Below are 21,589 nucleotides of genomic sequence, written 5' to 3'. Positions count from 1 at the left end.
TCAGGGAAGTGGATCCCACAGATGGCAATTATGAGTTCACAAGCTGCAACCTAAGATCCCACATGCTGCAATGAAGATTAAAGATTCCTGAGTGCTGCAACTAAGACCTAGCACTGCCAAATACATACATACATGAAATATTCAAACAAAACCACAGCTGGGAGACGGCTCAGTTATTTGCAGAGTCAAACAAGAGGGAGCAGCTTGTGCAAAGACCTCCTCATGGCTGTGACCAGCTGCTGTCATGTGTGCCTTGGGCCCTGCCCACACCTCCCTGCCTCATCCCTACCCACCTCTTTGGACCATTTCTCTCTAGTCCTCAACTATTAAAGGCACGTTCCTGGCTCAAGGCCTTTGCTATTGTGTCTGCCAGCATGCACTCCCCGGGTATCCATGTGGTTCATGCATCCTGCAGACCTTTACCCCAAAACCCTCTCCTTAGTAATGCTTTCATTCCCCATCTGAACCTGCAACCCAAGCTGTAGCTACTGAGTCCTTCCCTCATCCTATTTTTCTCTCCAGCAGTCATCACGCTCCAGTGTATTCAACATCTCACTTATCTGCCTTGCTTATCATCTATGTTGCCAAATAGTCTGTAAGCTCCATGAGGGCAGGGGGTTATGTTTATGCCCACGACAATCCAGACACCACCATGAGGCTGGGACTCAACACAGATGCGCAGAATGGAGGAAGGGCCACCTGCCAAGCTCAGTCCATGTACCTTACACACAGCACCTCTGATTTGCCCGGGGTCCTGACGAGTGGGGACCAGTCCCTTATACAACAGGAAGGCTGAGATGTCATCTCTAGGGGTGAGGTCTGGCTCTTATAAACCCCAGTATCCCAGGCTCATCTCATTTCACTGTTCAGGGCCACCATGAGACGGGCTCATTTCCGGAGGCTGACACCTCCCTTCTTTTCTTCTTGTCACTAACAGCTAAACCACCTTTGCTCCTGAGGAGTCTATCAACTTGCCGGTAAAAGAGGGCAAAGCTGAAGGTTAAGTGACCGCGTTGTCCAGTGGACTCTCCAGAGCCAACTACTTAGCAGATAACCACACGCTGCACCCCAAGAGAGACTGCTCAGTGAATATCAATACCCTGTCTCAACACATGAAAAACGTTCATATACCATTTCCTGCTAATGACATTTCAATGAGGCTCACAATTCACAAAAATGAGGGTGGGCCCACCAAAAAAACAGCCATTCTACAAATGACTCCACTGCCAACCAACTTTTCAAGCTCTGCTCACAAACACAACAGTTACCCCTTGGAATAATAAAGCAAGTGGTCCGCCCACAGAACTCCGTAGCAGTGGATTCTGACCTGGGAAGCATCCTTGTTGATGCAGTGTGCCCTCATGTCACTGTCATCCTCCAAGCCAAAGAACATAATCCCACGTGCGCCCTTTCAACCCAAGGCAGCCTCCACTCGCGAAAGCTGAGGGCTTATCCTAGCACCTGCACTAGAAATGGAGACCTGACTCCCTGCCCTCCCACACCAGACAACCGCTGTTAAGTGCTCTGAAGATGGGGGCTTTCTCATTCACTGTTTCCCCGACACATGCCTGGCACATGCAGGCATCCAAATGCTCATTGAATGCTGCTTCTTCCATGACATTTTATTTAATTTATACCTTAGCATTACTTTGGGGCTCTGACTGTGTAATACATACACAATGAGTTGTACAAGCTTAACATAAACAAACTTAAGATAGATTGAGACGTATTTATAAATGATCCATCTGTAGTTATTATTTCAACTCCATTAAGGATGACATGAAGGAGAGGAAATATGCTCAAACAAAACACACACTGAACTGCAGTTTGAGAGTGGAAAGAAGCTAAACTAGCAAACTGAACTGGTATGTCACTTAAAAACCTCGACAACATAACTGTGACAATTTAAAAAATAATCTCAAAGGAACAGAAGGTGTTGAGATATCAGCACAGTGATATCCTACCTGGTTACTATATCTTTCTTCTCTAGCATAAAATGAGTATTGCTTTCTATGATGAACTTTCTAAAGACAAATATTTGGTATTTACTGTTTACTTGTAGGCTTTTTCGTTATTCATATGTGTTCTTACTCCAAGATCAAAGTGGATCACAGTAAGACAGCTTTTTCTTCACTGACAATTTAGGCTGAACTTACTGAATCTCTTCTAAAACCGTCAGTGACAAAAATTAAAGGAACAAAAGAGATCACTGATTTGTGGACTTTAAAGATAATAATATCCGAGTTGCAGCTCCAAGGGGTCCATGGGGAAAAAAAAAAAAAAAGTAACCACCACGCATAAAGACAACATCACTTACTGAACCTAACATCAATTCCCTCCTCAACATCCAATGGTGGCTGAAACTACCAAATGTTGATCAAAATAAATTCTCCTGGGCCTGAAGACATAGCTTATAGAAGACTGCATCCCCCAGCAGTCTTCTCAGAATGGCCATGGTCTTGAATTCTAGCCAATGGAAGGCATGCTGATGAGACATGTCCCCCTTGCAGAGCTGGGCCATAATAAGGCTCCTTGAGTGGCCCCTTGCTGGAGAGATGACCTAGGGGATCTTGGAAACCAAGTGTGGAAGTGACAGAATCTCCTTAATCCCAGGTCCCTGAATATCTGAAAGAGACCAAGCCGCTGCTTCTCCAGGGGCCTGACTATTTCTGCAGTCAGCCTACCTGATAGACCACGGTACAGCAGGAAATACTTGTACCTTTCTTTACACAAAGTGTGAGATTAAACTCTTATGAAAGGAAGGAAAAATGAAAATAGTTACAGTGTTTTAAACCTGGTGCTTAATGGAGACAGTGAAAAATCAAATCACTTGGTCCAACATTCTCGCTAGGTAGTTATACCATGATGTACAAATAAGTTCCTTAAGAGAGAACCTCCTGTTTTCTGTGCCAGCTCATTGTATCTCTGGACAGTTCTCACTCACTGAGCTTATACTGAGCATGATGATAACAGAAGTTCACAGGACTTCACTGGTGGTCCAGTGATTAAGAATCTGCCTTGAAATGCAGGGGATGTGGGTTTGATCTCTGGTCAGGGAACTAAAATTCCACACGCAATGGGGCAATTAAGCCCATGTGCCGCAACCAGAGAGAAGCCCACACATCCAAAACTAAGACCCAACACGGCCAAATAAATAAACAAGAAATATTAAAACAAAAATTAGCAGTTCACTATTAATGAGCGGTTCCCATGGCCCTTGTCCTGTGCTGAAAGCTTCCCACTCATTTGCTCCTTTCCTCACCTGGGAAGTGGCTACTCTCATCATCTTCTGGCTCAGACTGCAATGAAGGAGACCCAGGTTCGATCCCTGGGTCAGGAAGATCCCCTGGAGAAGGGAAAGGCTACCCATTCCAGTATTCTTGCCTGGAGAATCCCATAGACAGAGGAGCCCGGTGGGCTATATTATAGTCCATGGGGTTGCAAAGAGTCAGACATGACTGAGTGACTAATGCTTTTACTTTAAAAGAAAAAAAAACAACTTTCCAAGACTTCCCCAGTGGCTCAGACAGTAAAGCGTCTGCCTACAATGTGGGAGACCTGGCTTCGATCCCTGGGTAGGGAAGATCCTCCGGAGAAGGAAGTGGCAGCCCACTCTAGTACTCTTGCCTGGAAAATCCCGTGGACAGCGGAGCGTGGTAGGCTACAGCCCATGGGATTGCAAAGAGTCGGACATGACTGAGCAACATCACTTTCACTTTTCAAGCTGAGGCACAGAAAACATTAGCTTGGACCAAGGTCAGATATAACCAGAAGTAGCAGAGCCAAGGCAATGGCACCCCACTCCAGTACTCTTGCCTGGAAAATCCCATAGACGGAGGAGCCTGGTGGGCTGCAGTCCATGGGGTCGCTAAGAGTCGGACATGACTGAGCAACTTCACTTTCACTTTTCACTTTCATGCATAGGAGAAGGAAATGGCAACCCACTCCAGTGTTCTTGCCTGGAGAATCCCAGGGACGGGGGAGCCTGGTGGGCTGCCGTCTCTGGGGTCTCACAGAGTCGGACATGACTGAAGCAACTTAGCAGCAGCAGAGCCAAGGTTCAACCTAGGCAGCCTGAGTCTCCACTCTTAACCACCAGCCTGTCCTCCTGGGGTGGTCACCTCTGTCCCAGACTCATGAAGAGCGAGCCTCATTACTCTCCCATATTTGACAAATATCTAAAGATCTCTTTCATAGCAACACAACTAATATTTTCATGTAGCTAAAAAAACCCTAGTTCATTTGAGTTTTTTCTTTCGTTTTAATTTTACTGAACTATCCCAGGGACGGGGGAGCCTGGTGGGCTGCCGTCTATGGGATCGCACAGAGTTGGACACGACTGAAGTGACTTAGCAGCAGCAGCAGCATACTTGATTTACAACATTGTGTTAATCTGTTTGTTTTTCTCATCCTTCAAATGCCTTCACCACTTGGGTTTCTCTTTGGAGAGTTCTTGTTCATTCATACCCCGGTTGAACTGTGTCACATAGAAACTTCATGTGTAAAAGGAGACAAATAACAGTAGTTTCCCAAAAGAGCTGATGTGAGGATGAGCTGAGTTATTCACATAAAGCCCTAAAATCAGAAACAGTGCATAGGGCAGAGAAAGACAACCCCAAACATTAGCTATTGTTTGCCTTACATTTTGAATGCTGTGGCCCAGGATTACATTAGGCTCTGGGGTTTATATCACACTACTGACCCGTCTGAATTTACCATCCACTGAAATACTTTTTTTTTTTTTTTTTTGCAGTGCCTGTAGCATACGGGATCTCAGTTCTCCAACCAGGGAACAAACCTACACACTCTGCATTGGAAGCGCACAGTATTAACCACTGGACCACCATTTTTTCTCTTTTTTTTTTGCAGGTAATTACTTTACAATATTGTATTGGTCTCTGCCATACATCAACATGAATCAGCCACAGGTATAAGCATATCTTTTTTTTTTTTTTAGCCACGATAAACTAAAACCATTGATAAGCTTCCTTCCTGATTCTGCTAGTTCCCTCCCCGCCATACATGTCACACTTTACCTGGACCATGGTAAGCTTAAGCTTCACCTGGTTAGGTTTAGCCCACCTTCCCAGGCACGAAAGGTCTTTTTGAATCTTGCCAGTTCAACCTAGACAGTGTATTAAAAAGCAAAGACATCATTTTGCTGACAAAGGTCTGTACAGTCAAAGCGATGGTTTTCCATAGTCATGTATGGATGTGAGAATTGGACCATGAAGAAGGATGAGCGCTAACGAATTGATGCTTTCAAACTGTGGTGCTGGAGAAGACTCTTGAGAGTCCCTTGGACAGCAAGGAGATCAAACCCGGTCAATGCTAAAGGAAATCTACCCTGAATGTTCATTGAAAGGACTGATACTAAAGCTGAAGCTCCAATACTTTGGCCACCTGACGCAAAGAGCTGACTCACTGGAAAAGACCCTGATGCTGGGAAAGACAGAAGGAAAAAGGAGAAGGGGGCAGCAGAGGATGAGATGGTTAATAGCATCACTGACTCAATGGACATGAATTTGTGCAAACTCTGGGAGATAGACTGGAGCCTGGTATGCTGCAGTCCAAGGGGCTGCAAAGAGTTGGAAAAAGACTGAACAGCAAGTTTATCTTACTTGGTTTCACAGCATCAGCAAAGTAGATGAATAGGTGTTGGAAATTCTGAAAGAGATGGGAATACCAGACCACCTGACCTGCCTGTTGAGAAACCTACATGCAGGTCAGGAAGCAACAGTTAGAACTGGACATGGAACAACAGACTGGTTCCAAATAGGAAAAGGAGTACGTCAAGGCTGTATATTGTCACCTTGCTTATTTAACTTATATGCAGAGTACATCATGAGAAATGCTGGGCTGGAAGAAACATAAGCTGGAATCAAGATTCCCCGGAGAAATATCAATCACCTCAGATATGCAGATGACCACCACCCTTATGGCAGAAAGTGAAGAGGAACTAAAAAGCCTCTTGATGAAAGTGAAAAAGGAGAGTGAAAAAGTTGGCTTACAGCTCAACATTCAGAAAACTAAGATCATGGCATTTGGTCCCATCACTTCATGGGAAATAGATGGGGAAATAGTGGAAACAGTGTCACACTTTATTTTTGGGGGCTCCAAAATCACTACAGATGGTGATTGCAGCCATGAAATTAAAAGATGCTTACTCCTTGGAAGGAAAGTTATGACCAACCTAGACAGCATATTCAAAAGCAGAGACGTTACTTTGCCAGCAAAGGTCCGTCTAGTCAAGGCTATGGTTTTTCCAGTGGTCATCTATGGATGTGAAAATTGGACTGTGAAGAAAGCTGAGCACCGAAGAATTGATGCTTCTGAACTGTGGTGTTGGAGAAGACTCTTGTGAGTCCCTTGGACTGCAAGGAGATCCAACCAGTCCATCCTAAAGACTAGTCCTGGGTGTTCATTAGAAGGAATGATACTAAAGCTGAAGCTCCAGTACTTTGGCCACCTCATGCGAAGAGTTGACTCACTGGAAAAGACTCTGATGCTGGGAGGGATTGGGGGCAGGAGGAGAAGGGGAAGACAGAGGATGAGATGGCTGGATGGCATCACTGACTCGATGGACGTTGAGTCTGAGTGAACTCCGGGAGATGGTGATGGACAGGGAGGCCTGGCATGCTGCGATTCATGGGGTCACAATGAGTCGGACACAACTGAGCAACTGAACTGAACTGAGAGCAGCCAAAGGTCAAGGCTCAGGGTTCCACTGGAAAGTTCCTTCCCGTCACTGTCCCACTGCTTCCTATTTCAGCAGCCAGGGATAGATAAGGTCACTGTCTTGATCACAGTCACCTCATGCCAACATCTCTAAGGGCAAATTCTCCATGAGACTCCCAAGCCCAGCCCCTGGGTGGGCTAGGATCACAGATAAGCTGATAAGGGCGTCCTTGGTTGGGATGGGGAACCACAGCCAGAACTACAGCCTCCCAGAGGCCCAACAACAAGAGATCAAAAGGCCACACAGGAGCCACATCTAATCCATTTCAGATAAGGGAGCCCTACTTCAGTGCATATAGGGTGGGACTGAGACAAGGAGCTAGATCATGCAAGAAATTCTCACCCAACTCCCACTTTTTGAAGAAACAGACCTAAGTTTCAGAATGGCAGGCTGGCAAGAAGGAATCCACAGACAGCTGGCAGAGAGGGAGCCATGTCAGAGAGCACCAGGGGAAACATTGCCAGAGAAGCTCCTCTCCTGTGCTCAGTGACCACACAGAGGCTGCCAGATGCTGAACGGCACTCAAAGTTTGATGCTTTAGCCTCAGGCCGGGAAAGCTATTGTTTTTATCCCTGAGAATATGCTGGCTCCTTCCTGGGCATCTGAATGCCCAGAGGTTGACTTAAAGGCAGCGGTCCTTCCATACAGCAGAACTGCCTGGAAGGATGTTCCAACAGACAGCAGAGCCCCACCCCCTGGGCTTCTGATTTAGTAGATCAGAGGTAGAGCCCTAGAATTTGCTTTTCTCATAAGGTGACAGTTGCTATTGCTCCTGGTTTGGGGACCATGCTTTGATAACCACTGATTTAGGGCCAGAGGTACCAAGGAGAGGGTCAGAAGAAAATCCAAGAGGAGGAAACAAGGAGGAAATCCAGAGAGAGAAGGGCCCCTTTGGTGCCCTCTGTGTGGACAGCAAGTGGCTTGATAGGAAAAGTAAAGACTGTTTTGAGCCATCATGTGGTCTCCGTGTCTTTGTGTGTATTTGTGACCATCTAATAGTCACTTCATGGGAAATAGATGGGGAAACAGTGGAAACAGTAGCTGACTTTATTTTTCTGGGCTCCAAAATCACTGCAGATGGTGATTGCAGCCATGAAATTAAAAGACGCTTACTCCTTGGAAGAAAAGTTATGACCAACCTAGATAGCATATTCAAAAGCAGAGACATTACTTTACCAACAAAGGTCTGTCTAGTCAAGGCTATGGTTTTCCCAGTGGTCATGTATGGATGTGAGAGTTGGACTGTGAAGAAAGCTGAGCGCCGAAGAATTGATGCTTTTGAACTGTGGTGTTGGAGAAGATTCTTGAGAGTCCCTTGGACTGCAAGGAGATCCAACCAGTCCATCCTAAAGGAGATCAGTCCTGGGTGTTCACTGGAAGGACTGATGTTGAAGCTGAAACTCTAATACTTTGGCCACCTCATGCGAAGAGTTGACTCATTGGAAAAGACTCTGATGCTGGGAGGGATTGGGGGCAGGAGGAGAAGGGGACGACAGAGGATGAGATGGCTGGATGGCATCACCGACTTGATGGACATGAGTTTGAATGAACTCCGCGAGTCGGTGATGGACAGGGAGGCCTGGCTTGCTGTGATTCATGGGGTCGCAAAGAGTTGGACACGACTGAGCAACTGAACTGAACTGAACTGAATTTTCTTTCTAGATTGTAGGTATAGCTAAGGGATGATGCAAATATATACTAAAAACATAGGGGAAGGCATGCAGGAAAAGATCTAAACAACTCAACTTTCATAGCAGAAAATGGGATAAATTATGTTTTCTCTCTATTCTACTTTTCAGACATTTGTCAAAGAAAGTGAGAGCTGTGGTAAGCTTCATGCAGGTCAATGGAAGAAGATCAAATTTATTTTAAACACAGAGGAAGGCTACTATCAAAGAATCAGCTCTCTGGCAGGTCTGGATAGATGAACCACTTGTTAGCAATAAGCAATTTGGGAAGGTTCTGTACTGGCCATTGATATCCACAAGGAATTAACAGTTCTTTGCATCCCCCTGGGTTGGAAGCAGTTACATAGTTTCATCTTATCACTACTAAAGGGGAGAAGTCTGAGATGTGTAATTGGTTTTGAATCTAGAAATGTAAGTCTTGTTTAATATCTAGTTCCCATCCTCAAGAAAATTCATATTTGCCAGAGGAATTCACCTCTGAATGCATATGGGAAGCTTTAACTTACAGAAGGGTAATCCTGGAAAATTAAAAATGAGGGAAAGAGAAATGAAAGAAAACAATCCTGGTGGGACAACAGGCTTTGTTTCAAGGACAATCCGTGGACCGCTTGTTATACAGAGCTGCTCCATGGACACATTCAACCCTCTCCTTGGAGAATCTTCAAAAAGATGACCTGGTATTCCTCGGAGCCTGTCACTCATCTTGAAAAACTCTGCCATCCTCTTGACTGACAGAGAAATTATAAGCATGATAAAATGGAGGTCTGAATTCACGGCAGTTACCATTTATAAGGCAAGCATCCAGAAGATGTGGAAAATGCTGATGTTACTCTGATTAGCATCAAAATGAAAACACACAGTTGAACATACTCTTGGAGAACCCTGGGACCTTTGGAAGGGAATGACAGCCCTCAGTCTGAGGAAGGGGCATTCCCCAGATCACAAACGAATAAACTGGACCACCCAAAGCTTACATGCTTCTTTATGTCCATGCATTTGAAATAGCTTCTAAATGCAAGCATCCACTCAACTATATGGTATAAACCATTTTAGGTGAAATTAAAGATGCCACTGATCATAAGGTATGCCATAATTTTACATGCAATAGAAAAGAAAAAAATGTGTTAGAAACTATTGATTTTAGGGACGTTAAAATATGAAAGACAAGAACACCGTGTGAGTCTTGGCATGGATTGGACATTCGGGGTGTAGCACACTGAGAACTCGGTTCCCCTATTTCAAGTGATGGGCGTGATGGTCGTCCGGCTCCTCAGTAGCTGTGGGACCCTGGGTAATCCCCTTCACCTCAGTGTGCTTCAGTTTATTTATCCGATATTGCTGACAGAACACACTGTGATTCTCTCTTATTTAACATATGCCTAGGGACTTCCCTGGTGGTGCAGTGGCCAAGAATTCAGCTGACAATGCAGGGGACACAGGTTCGACCCCTGGTCCTGGAAGAGCCCACGTGCTGCTGAGGAACGAGGCCAGTGAGCCGCAACTACTGACGCTTGAGTGCTCCAGGGCCCATGCGCTGTAACAAGACAAGCCACAGCGCCGGGAAGCCCAGACACTGCTCTGAAGACAGCCCCCGCTTGCTACAACTAGAGGAAGCCCGCGCGGAACAGCAAAGATCCAGCAAAGCCAAAAAAAAAAAAAAAGAAACCCCACAAAAAACACGTGCCTAGCACTTATTGACTATCTTATTCCTGCTGTTACTTAAATCTGGCCAGAGTGGAATCATGAATTTCACAAATGTTGAACGGTCTTCTTTACTCTGAGTGAGTTCACCTACTCTCAGTTGCCAAACCTTTAGACACTGTTTGAAGTAAGTGGTAATGATTTTGTCTCCTCATTGCCTTAGTGCTCTAGAAATAAAAAAGAAATTATCTCCCCAAATGGAGTCAAACATCTTCTAAACTGAAGAATCACTTGCAGCCCTAAGGAGCGCGTGACTCAAACACAATGGGGGATAGTTTGCATATTGCTTTGCATGACATTTGCATGCCCCCAAGTTCAATTTTGCTGGAAGTGAAAAATCCGCCCAGCAGCTGCTGCTTTCCTAGTCCCTTATTATCCCCTAGGTGCTTTCAACTGGGAAAAATAAATCAACTGGCGTGCATCAAGTAGTCATCCCACGAGCCTGTGGTGTGGGGTTACCTTGGATGTGGAGGGAAGGGCAAGGCTGTTCCAGGCAGTTATCACCTGGCAGCACTGTGGACCATCCCACACAGAGGGTGGGCACTGACTCAGAAACCAGTAAAGCCACATATAACACCAGCTGCTCCTGAAAACAAGCCTCAAGCACACATTGTGCCTGATAGTAAGTCAGCGGATGCACAGCTCACAATGCAGCTTGAAAAACAGTCACTGACCACCAGTACTGGTGGCTTAATGGTAAAGAATCCACCTGCCAATGCAGGAGACATAGGAGACCTGGCTTTGATCCCTGGGTCAGGAAGATCCCCTGGAGGAAGAAGTGGCAACCCACTCCAATACTCCTGCCTAGAAAATTCCACAGACAGAGGAGCCTGGCGGGCCACCATCCATAGGGTCACAAAGAGGCGGAAACGACTGGGCAACTGAGCGTGCATACAGGACCACCAGTACTTTCCAAATCAAGCCAGTGCAGAGCTTCTCTTTTCCTGAAAGTAAATAACTGTGGGGTAGTGAACCTAAGACAAAGATTTGCTTCACTCTCAAAACTGTCAAGATTTAAACCAAACAGATGGATAGCCAATATCTGGCAGTAAATAAGAAAACTCAGCAACTAATCAGGGCTCTGTTGTCAGAATTCTCTGTTGGCCTGATCATCTGTTTAAATTGGGCTCTCGGATTCATGACCCCTTGCCTGTAAGCCGTAACGGACTTACATCCACACAGGTCTGATAAAAACTCACTTAGTTGCTGTTTCTGGGGAATAACTGAATATACCTGTGAACTCAAACACAGGTATAACAAATGAATAAACTAGGCAATGATGCTACATAAGATGATATCAAATATCTATTGTTTATACTAGAGCTGAAAATACACAAATAAGTGTCATATTAGCTATATTTGGACAGTGGCTGCAATACCAACTCATATTGCTCTTAGGGTTCTATGTGACCTACAGCCCATAAGTGAACAGCAAACCCAACCAGCCATCAGCCATAGAACTCCAAATTCATATCTGGGTACTGGGGCCAGAATACTACAAGTATAATTAAGCTGACTAGGTTTTAAAGATGCTATTTTCTCATAAGATAATTTGTGTGTTTGGAGGTCAGTGCTTTACAGCTTTAATAAGGATAAAAGTACCTGTGAAACTTTTCAAATTATTGGGAATAACCTGTAAAACACCATACTTTTATGGACGCTTAGAAACAGTCATTTGAAAATTTAAAAAACAGACTCCAAGAAAGATGAACCAACTGAAACAGCCTTTGGGGCTTTGCTTTCCCCAAGTGCCACTCCTCACCGTGCCATCTTGAGAATGCCAGAAGTGTTAGAAATCAACATTTGGTCCAACAGCACCATTTTTAGAGATGAGGAACTCAAGCTCTGGGTCTAGGAACTGGCACTTAAAAGTGGGGGGCAAAAGCCCAGGGGAAGAGGTGGGATTGGCTGGTCCTGGACAGAGGACTGAGCATCTGGGAAGCAGGGCTGAAGCTCTGGCTGGTCGGGAGGGGGTGGGGTGGGGTGGGGAGCTCAGGGAGGGGGCTCCACCAAGGAGTTCAGAGCTTCAAAGGAAACTACATTCAAAAGTGAGAACAGGGAGTTGGGGAGGCCCTGCTTCTCTGAAAAGCACAATCCAACATAAAGCTATCCTGGGCGTGGAAGCTGGGTTACCTTCTGAGTCTGGGGTCCGCTGATGAAAGATGCTTCCCTGGGAAGAGGGGACGGGAACACAGCACTCAGTCACCAGCACCTGCGTCACTGGAAGGGCCAGGAAGGCAAATTCATTTCTAACAACATGGAACTAAATCCAGACTAAAACACGGTGAATATGAGTGCAAAAGCTGAATCATCAGTGCAGTTTTACTCAGAACAGAAAGAAATCGTTCCCTGATCTCCTTGTCTCTCTCCAACAAGCTCAAGATCCAGAACAGAATAAGGGCTCAGCGCCAGCTCCTTCGTGTGCATCTTAAAAGGCCCCAAAGATGAGGATCCCTATTTTTAAGATACTCCAGCCCTGGGGAAGGCAAGGAAGAGCAGGAGATGCACTGGTTATTTTCCACTCGCCCCCACCCTGGAGCTGCGGTTCCTGCCTGCGTCTGTGCCCTGGCTGACCAAGCTCTCTGACCCGAGTTCCCTGGGCCCCTTGTCATGTGGCTTCCAGTTGGGCTCATCCAATGGGAGGCCCTGGCAGGAGAAAGGGGCTAGGAAGAAGGAGAAAGTCAGGGGCTTCCTCTCACTCTTTCCTGCGGCCCCTGCCCAGGGGCCTTCATCAGCGGCCCCTCTCCCAGCTCCGCTGTAGCATTTCTTCCCTGGACCCTGCAGGTCCAGCGGGGTCAATGCCTTCCTGAGCTGAAATGCTCCTAGTCGGTCCCCTTCCGCTCCTTCAGTCAGTTGATCCACATGAGTTGAAGTATATCTCCTCCTAGGACCACTTAGGGAATAGAAGCCGTGAGATAAACATGGCATCTTATATTCACTTCCATTTACCTGGAAAAATTTTACATTGAAACTGAGATATCTTACGGAGCAGAAAAGAAATTCACATAAGCCTTAAACATAAACAGATCTTCAAAAGACATCAATGTTCAAATCCCCCAAACTGCTGTCTTGGCAGGTCACTCTCCTTTGGTCTCCAGAATCTTCAGTGGGAAGACTGGGTGAAGATGCTTAACTAGGGTGACCGGAGACGCCCTCAGGCTCTCCTGCTCTGTAATTCCTGGAATTCCGGTAATCTCCTGGAATTCCTTGATTGCCTGAAGGAGGCTGTCTTCCCTACAACCTGATGGAAACAGGGAAGGCGAGGGGTGGAGACTGATCTCAAGGAGAGCCAGACCAAGCAGCAAAGCTGAGAAGAGGCAAGTGGCCCAGAGGAAGGGGCTGGAGGAAAGACAGCATCCTTAGACCACAGCCCGAGTAGGGAAGTCACCCATCTTCTCAGGACTCATGATTAGCGTCCAGGCCTTTGACTGCCTTCAGAATCAGGAGTCAGCCTTTAGCAAAAAGTCCTACTAGAAAGCCAACATATTTTGTTACTTAAGGGGGCGGACGTGTGTAATACATATTAGAGGGCTTTTCACAGGGTCTATAATTTAGTATAGACTAAATAACTGATGTTGCTGAACCTAAAGTGAGCACATACCAGTTATTTAAAAGAAGATTAGGGGGCTCCCCTGGTGGTCCAGTGGCTAAGACTTTGCGTTTCCAACGCAGGGGGTCCAGATAATGATCCCTGTTCAGGGGAGTAAGATCCCACATGCTGCAACTAAGACCCGGCAGGGCCAAATCAATAAACACAGACGCTTTCTAAGTGGTGGTTAGAACACGAGTCCAGGGCTTCCCTGCTGGCTCAGTGACGAAGAGTCCGCCTGCCAGTGCAGGAGAGACGAGTTTGATCCTTGAACTGGGAAGATTCCACATGCCTCGGAGCAACTACACCTGTGCGCCACAACTCTCGAGCCTGTGCCACAGAGCCGTGGAGCAGGAGCTTCTGAGCCCGCGTGCGGTAGAGTCCGCGCTCCGCAGCAAGAGAAGCCACTGCAAGAAGCCCGCCCGCTGCCGCGAGAGAGCAGCCCCAACCCGGCGCAGCCAGAGAAAAGCCCGCGTCCCAGCGGACACCCAGCAGAGTCAAAAATAAAAGATTAACAATATCAAACAAAAAGATGAGTCTATCTTATTGCTGGTAACACTGGATACAGTAAGGGTTAAGTCATCTTCTGCTGGCCCAAATTCCTCTCAGCTGAACCCAGAGGCGAGGAAAAGGCAGCCCGTAGGGGCACATGCATAAAAGGAGGAACTCCCCGGCTTCGGGGAAGGGACAAGGCAAAGTCACCGAGCCAAAGAGGAACTAGCCGGGAAGTCCTCCTGGGTCCCTTCCAAACACCCACTTCATTCAAATCCCTCTCCTTCCTCCTAGCAAATGAAAGCCTTTGCTAAGCTTTCATTGAAAATCAGGTTCTAAAGTCAAAAAACAATTGGATACTACCAGTTTAGGTTAATCGCAAGCATATATACACACATATACCGCACTACAGGCAAGTAAGGAGAAGGCAACCTGCACCTTTTCATACCAGCCTGACAAATCTTCTTAAATATATTTTTATTCAGATGTAGAAGGCTTATCTTTCTCAATATCGAATCCCAAACAGAATTGCTTTATTTCTAAACATTTCGGTTTTTTTTTTTTAAAGATAAAAAAACTAAAGGAAGGCATTCGACTTTAGAAAGACCCAGAAGGCTCATCTGCTTACCTGCTGTCCCCAGCGTTGGCCACGTACAGCTTCCCCAGAAGGCAGACCACAATGAGTGCTGTGCAGCCACCAGATATATTGTACGAACTCCTCTCTCGCTCAATTTGCAGGTCCTAGAGAAGAAAACAGAGTCAGCGCTGGATTGTACACGGCTTCCCTTGTGGCTCAGATGGTAAAGAATCTGCCTGCAATGCAGGAGACATGGGTTCTATCGCTGGGTCAGGAAGATCCCCTGGAGAAGGGAATGGCTACCCACTCTACTATTCTTGCCTGGAGAATTCCATGGATAGGAGAGCCTGGCGGGTTCGTACAGGGAACTGGACAGGTGGGATTGTACAGGATCAAAGGCTTTCTTAGCCTCACTCCCTGACGGCAGCCCTAAGAATCTGAATGTGCTTCAAAGAAGGGAGAGGAAAATCTTTGGTACTGGCTTTTCTACCACTTGACGAGCACTTCTGGAGAGGACACTGGCACCAGACAGTCGCCTCCCAGGCCATCTGCAGACCACAGACAGGAAACAAGGGAAGGCAAACATATAACCAGACAAAAAGGAGAAGAGTCAAACCAATCGTATTCAATACATATTGTGGCTTATGGAAAATTTAGTTTTTGTATGGACGGCTTGAGCTGCCATGTGGAAAATAGATTAGAGAGGCTAATAACACCGAGTGCTTGGATCTGATCAATACTTTCAAGCCCAAAGTCTCCAAGAAATAATTTCCTTTCCAGCCGGATAAAAGAGGTGACTTGAAGGACTGTGTCCTCAATTCAACTCCAGTAGGAGTCCACCCCCATCTTACTGATCAAAGGGAGAAGCTTCTGAACTCTCATCTGACTTCTTCTTCCTAAGGCCACTGATTCACAAGAGGGACACACACGAACAGTTACAGGCAACATTCAGTGAGCACCTCCTCTGTTTTACAAATAGAATCTCATCTCGTCCTCACAGCCATATTATTAACCTCACTGTTCAGATGCAGACAACCTGCCGCTGTAGTTTGGATTCTAATCAGGTTCTCCTCTAAAGTCTAGCATTTATTACCTGCCACTTAAAGAGGTCTCCCCAAGAAAAATAAAAATAGAACCACACTTCTATCGACAGACAGGCATCATCCTCAAGACAGATGGCTTTGTGAAATTCCGTGTCAGTGACAGAAGCCAGGGTTCCGTGACTTCAGAAAAAATGTGAGTTGAATTAGGAAACTAAACTGGACACTAGCTAAAATAATGCCCAAAGCTCCCATCGTCACGTCACCTACTGTCAGGGCAAGGGAGGGGGAAGGAGGATGGGCACAGAAGAGCAGGGAACAGTGCCCTGGCTGACTCTGAGGGTGCTGGGGGCTGACCGAATGTCAAAGTCCTTTTGTGATTCCCAGGAACCCCCAGGATTAGAACTCAGCTGCTGCCGCCAGCCTCCTGACGGAAAGGGGGGAGATAATTCAGTAACCCAGCATTTATCAGCAACTGCTCTGCTCCAGAGGCCGGAGGTGGCAATAACAGTTAGATAAATCACCAGCGAGAAACCAGAAACAGGGGAAGAGTCTGAGCTCTGCCAACAGATTAAGGACAGAGTGTTGGTCAAAATCTAAGGAGAGAAAAAGTACAAAGAGAGGCCCTGGGAGAACCTAAAATCCTGGGAATGAACTAAGGACAGGGTTGAGGGGAGCATGGGGGGAAGGCTGAGGAACCATGGGAGGGGTAAGGATGAGTGTATATGGGATGTGATGGTTTACAAGCAAGTGAAGAAAAGTTAGGGGCTGAGTGAATGAGAGCATCAAGAGCCACAGATGGGTCAAGCACGCAGACCACCTTCAAAGACCATACTGGATTTTTAGAACTTATTTACAAACTCCGTATAAATTGCTTAAAGGGCTGACATCAGGATTAAATTAGATGGAGTGGGTGAGGGGCTTAGCAGACCATCTGGATGTTCCCCACAGCCTAGATCCCATGATGGAGAGCAGAAATCTTTCTCCCTCTTTGCGAGACCCTCAACACCCATATCGGACCAAGTAGAAGGTAATTTAATAAATATCTATTAAATGGGCAAAAAAAGAAATCTATTATAAAATGCCTGAGTTTCCAAATTGTTACCTCTGCCTGAATATGAGACATGTATTCCACAATTCATAAATGAAAAGCTTACAATGCGAATAAATGCTCACTGAGATAATAATTAAGCAGGAACCCACATGTCCAATGAAATGCAGTCAATTGACAAGAACAAATGGCTATCTGAACCCAAGCAGGAATGGTGGGAAGCTGGAGAGTGGTGAGGAGAAGGGAACGGAGGTTAGCAGGGAAAGACAGTCATAAGAAAATGAAAGAGGAGAAAGAAAACATTCCGATGTCAGAAGCTTGAACCTCTAAAGAATGCATCAAAGCAGAACCAACAGCCCTACTCAGAAGGAGTTTGTGAGTAGGCTTATTCAATTTATTTGCACTTAAATAAATGATATAAAGTTGATACTATGATAGATACATATTTCATCAAATTAATACAGAAACAGATATATAAAGTCCACACCCAACACAACTAATTTTAATACAGTGGGAAGAACTGCTCTAGTTACAGAAACCATCCTTTCACATCCAGGATCAATATCTGTTTGAATACCTAAAGCCTAAATGAAAGACAATTTTTGTACGTGAACTGGAGTGTGAACGATGCTTGAGAAACTAAATCACTGCTCCCATCCAAAAGATACAAAGTCCACGTGAAAGAGTCGCCCACAGCAAACAATTCCTCCAGGATTCAGATAAACAAGTTTATCCTGCATCATAGGTGCTTTTCGTATCACAGTTTACATCACAAGAGACTCTGATTATTATTATTATTATTTCATACTTTGAAAAAAAATCAAGATAGTGTTTGACACTAAGATTATCTGCTACATTTGCCTTTAATTTTAAGGGAAACATTCCAGTCAGCTTGCCCAGTGAAACCTTTGCTATTACATTAATAACGTGAGTCAGTATCTTTTTCTAATAGATTTCATAATTTCTTTCAACTTTCCCTAAGTTTCCACTGTCTTCCCTCCGTGGTTCTCCTGGCATAAGGAATGCTAGATCTGGCAACACTTCCGCATAAGCAGTGAACCACAGTCTAACTATTTTTTATGCAAGCAGCTTTGCTAAGATGCCCATGCTTTCATCGCTTCCCGGCTTTGTGTGGTAATATACATATGCGTGTGTGCTCAGACTCACAGGCACACACTTTAATTACATGTGTACTCTCTGGGATCACAGTGACAAGGATTTGAAAAATATATTTCCACAGACTTAATCCCCCCTGAAGGATTCACTGACATGAAAATATGCTTTTTTACTTCCTTTAAAACTGGGTGTAACTAGAACAGATTCTAAAAATAATTGCTTCCCCCCCTCCCTAGAAGCCAAAATAGCACATTTATTTTTTCCCTACACCACCTACTACTCTTTAAAAAGATGTATCACAAAATCTTAGTACTGAACGAACATTAAAGGACCAGCTGAGTGGTTCTTTTACTACCAGATCAAACATGATAAATGAAGTCAATAAAGATGTATTTACTGTTGAATTAACTACCTAATTTCTTCAAACTCTCAACTTTTCCAGTCACCTTAAGCTTCTCACACTCTAGGTGGGAGAAAAAACACATAAAAATGTATCCCTCAAGAATACATTCCCTTCAGGTATTTTTCTCAAAAGAACAAGGAAATCACGGAAAAAGTGCCCACTGCTTTTTGCTAAACAAAGACCGATATGGAACAGCTTCCCCATTTTAGCTGTCATGAACCTCCAGGCATAAATCTAGAATAAATTACCAGCAAAACACAAGCACATACTATCATTCTTTTTTCAAGTATGATCTGAAAGGATCAACTTAAGTGACTCAGAAGATTCAATTAACAAGATAACTGATTTATTTGCTCAATCAGGAGTCCCTCTCAAGACTACTTTCTACTTAACAGAACTGATTTACCCTGTTTTGTGGCTATCTGAATATTACATTTAAGTAAGGTTCATCTCTAAATCAAAGAATGGATTCAATTTTTAAGACTTGGGATTGTGCTTTGCTCCTTTTTGTTGCAAGAAAGAATGAGACCAATGAAGGGAAAAAAAAGAGATGTGTGTGAAACGAGACTAACTCAGGAGGAAAGAACTGCAAGAAAGAAAATATACTGCTCAAGATCGTTGTAATTTGGTTTGAAAGTCCCAGAGATAATGCAACTCCAGGATCATCCTTTGTTTCCTACCAATTTTAGACTGCAAAAGGAAAGCAATATCAAACATCAGAAGGGAGCGTGTTGGAGAGTTTCAATAGGACCCTGGCATCTCCCCCTAACTGGGCTAAAACATGGTTCTGAGCACAGTGTTAATAGTGTCAGTCACAAATAATAAGATTCTGCATGGTTTCAGTATCTGGGTCTGATTTAGGTTTATTCTGAGGACGAGCCAATCTGTTAGGCTCTGGGGAAGGAGAAAAACATCACTGCCTAATATTGCCACCTGCTGGCTGTTTGTGGAATCACATGCTCATTCCTTAGAGGAACTCCTGTTCTAAAAACACACAGGTGCTGTTGCTTCAGTCATGTCTGACTCTTTGAGACCTTATGGACCTTAGCCCGCCATGCTTCTTTGTCCATGGGATTCTCAAGGCAAGAATAATGGAGTGGGTTGCTATGCCCTCCTCCAGGGGATCTTCCTGACCCACGGATCGCACCTGCGTCTCTTATGTCTCCTGCAACGGCAGGCAGGCTCTTTACCACCCAGCACCACCACACCCACACCCACACCCACACCCACACACACCCCCCCCACTAGAAGTCCACTTACCACGAATATTCTAATTCTCAAAACCACTAGGGTTCATAAACTATAAATAAACTCTGCATTTGTCCTCCTTTTTCACCATATGTTCTTTCTATGAACAAAGCCAAGCTGAGTGGTATTTCCAACCATTTACTCCATGTTTTAGAAAGATGTATGGCAGTTTTACAAGTTAAAATATTGCTATTTTTTCTCTCTGAGTAACAACCAAACCTCCAAAAAACTCTGCACTGTGGCAAGGAATCTATAGCCACACTGAAAATGAAATAGGACAGAATTCTGAGATCTTCCTCCTTGTGTTCAGAATTCAACTCCTGTAGGTAAAAAGGTCATCACTACTGCCTTGCTTCTGGTTCCTAGGTCTCCCGCAACCATACCAACAATGGAAATGACTTCTTGCATGAGTCTGAAATGCTGACTCCCCTGTTTCTGGAGGCTGTGGAAGAAAGGAGGACACTGACATCAAGACTTAGAAGACACTTATCTTCTTCATACCTGTCATCCTGGATCAGGCCATCACCTACATAGTAAGTGACAAAACTTAGCTGGGGCAGTAGGCATTGTTATAAAATGGTGATGGAAAGCAGAAATGAAGTCAGTCAAGGAGTCCCTAAGGTTCTGGTCCTTCAGAAAGTGAGGGTTCATTTTCCATGGTGGACACAGGAGGACCAGCCTTCTCACTCTGAAGAGAGATCCGAGATGAGATACAATGGGGAGGGGGCGCAGGGGAAATCCGCCTCTGCCAGCATGGATCAGAGGCCTGTAGTCAGAGGTCACCTTCTCACAAGCCATGAACTGTGCTAGGCAAGCCCAGGATCAAAGAGGAAAGGAAACCTTCAAAGAAGCTTACAGTATTTGATGAAATTTATCATCTCCCCTTGAGACGCCTGGATGGCACCATGGACTCAACGGGCATGAGTCTGGGCAAACTCCAGGAGATAGTGATGGACTGGGAGGCCAGAGGGCTGCAGTCCATGGGGTCACAAAGAGTCACACACGACTGAGCGACTGAACAACTTTGCTGAACATCTCCCCGTGTCCACAGCATCCCCCACCAAGTTCTGTTAGTTTACATTTTCTGACGAGCACTCGCTTTTTCCTAGAGGTGAATACTATATATTCTGGCCTGGTGTTTCTGAATCTTTTTAACTGATTCTCTCCTTCAGACAGATATCAACTTTTCATTTGATGTCACAGAGTATTAAACGAAATGCTGTATATCTCTATGTTCATCTAATGTGACTACAAACGCCCCCAGATATAAAATCAAATCTTTCACTTCTAGATCCCCTTGGAGTCCAGAAGAATGCTGGTTATAAACTATAAGCTAAATAAATATCAGTGATTGAGAAGGGAACTGGTGGGAGGTGGGGAGAAAGAAGGAGACAAGACAGACTTCAGATTCTACTTCCCTCAACTGTCATAAATAAAGCAAAACCTCAAATGAAAGGCAAGTTGGCCTTTAAAGATAAGTTACATTCTGAATCTCAAGAGGGGCGGCTGCAAAGATGTCATCAGAACAGCAAGTTTGAGGCTTCGGTGCTGGGCATGGGGGATTTGGGGGGATTAAAAGTGCAAGAGGAAGCAAGAGAGCTGAAGTGACTGAATCTTATTCAACAGTGAGTTTTCCTGTTACAGACGATCAGAAGGGCAGAAAACCTGCAAAACCTAAAGAGAACCTAGCAACAGGAAAGCCAGAAAACTAGCTGGCTGCTGGAAGGGGAAAAAAAAAATTAAGAATGGCTAGGGAATGCTCAAACTACCACACAATTGCACTCATCTCACATGCTAGTAAAGTAATGCTCAAAATTCTCCAGGCTAGGCTTCAGCAACACGTGAACCGTGAACTCCCGGATGTTCAAGCTGGTTTTAGAAAAGGCAGAGGAACCAGAGATCAAATTGCCAACATCCGCTGGATCATCGAAAAAGCAAGAGAGTT

The 21,589-nt window shown here is 45.1% G+C and overlaps 1 protein-coding gene across 2 annotated transcripts in view; it reads right to left on the bottom strand.

The window, feature by feature from the left end:
* PPM1H (protein phosphatase, Mg2+/Mn2+ dependent 1H) overlaps positions 1–21,589 on the bottom strand; it is a 294,780-nt gene that overhangs the window by 134,913 nt on the left and 138,278 nt on the right. For both annotated transcript variants that reach the window (XR_001918064.1, XM_018047995.1), the window contains exon 4: positions 14,838–14,950. Coding sequence is in view for 1 of the 2 variants with exons in the window: in XM_018047995.1 (XP_017903484.1) it covers positions 14,838–14,950 (113 nt within the window). In the remaining variant the exon portion in view is untranslated. The remainder of the gene's footprint in view (positions 1–14,837; positions 14,951–21,589) is intronic.

The sequence above is a fragment of the Capra hircus genome, chromosome 5, assembly GCF_001704415.2.
Source record: "Capra hircus breed San Clemente chromosome 5, ASM170441v1, whole genome shotgun sequence".
NCBI classification, from domain to species: Eukaryota; Metazoa; Chordata; class Mammalia; order Artiodactyla; family Bovidae; genus Capra; species Capra hircus.
The sequence above is the reverse complement of the archived record's forward strand: the minus strand, read 5'-3'. Positions and strand labels throughout refer to the sequence as shown.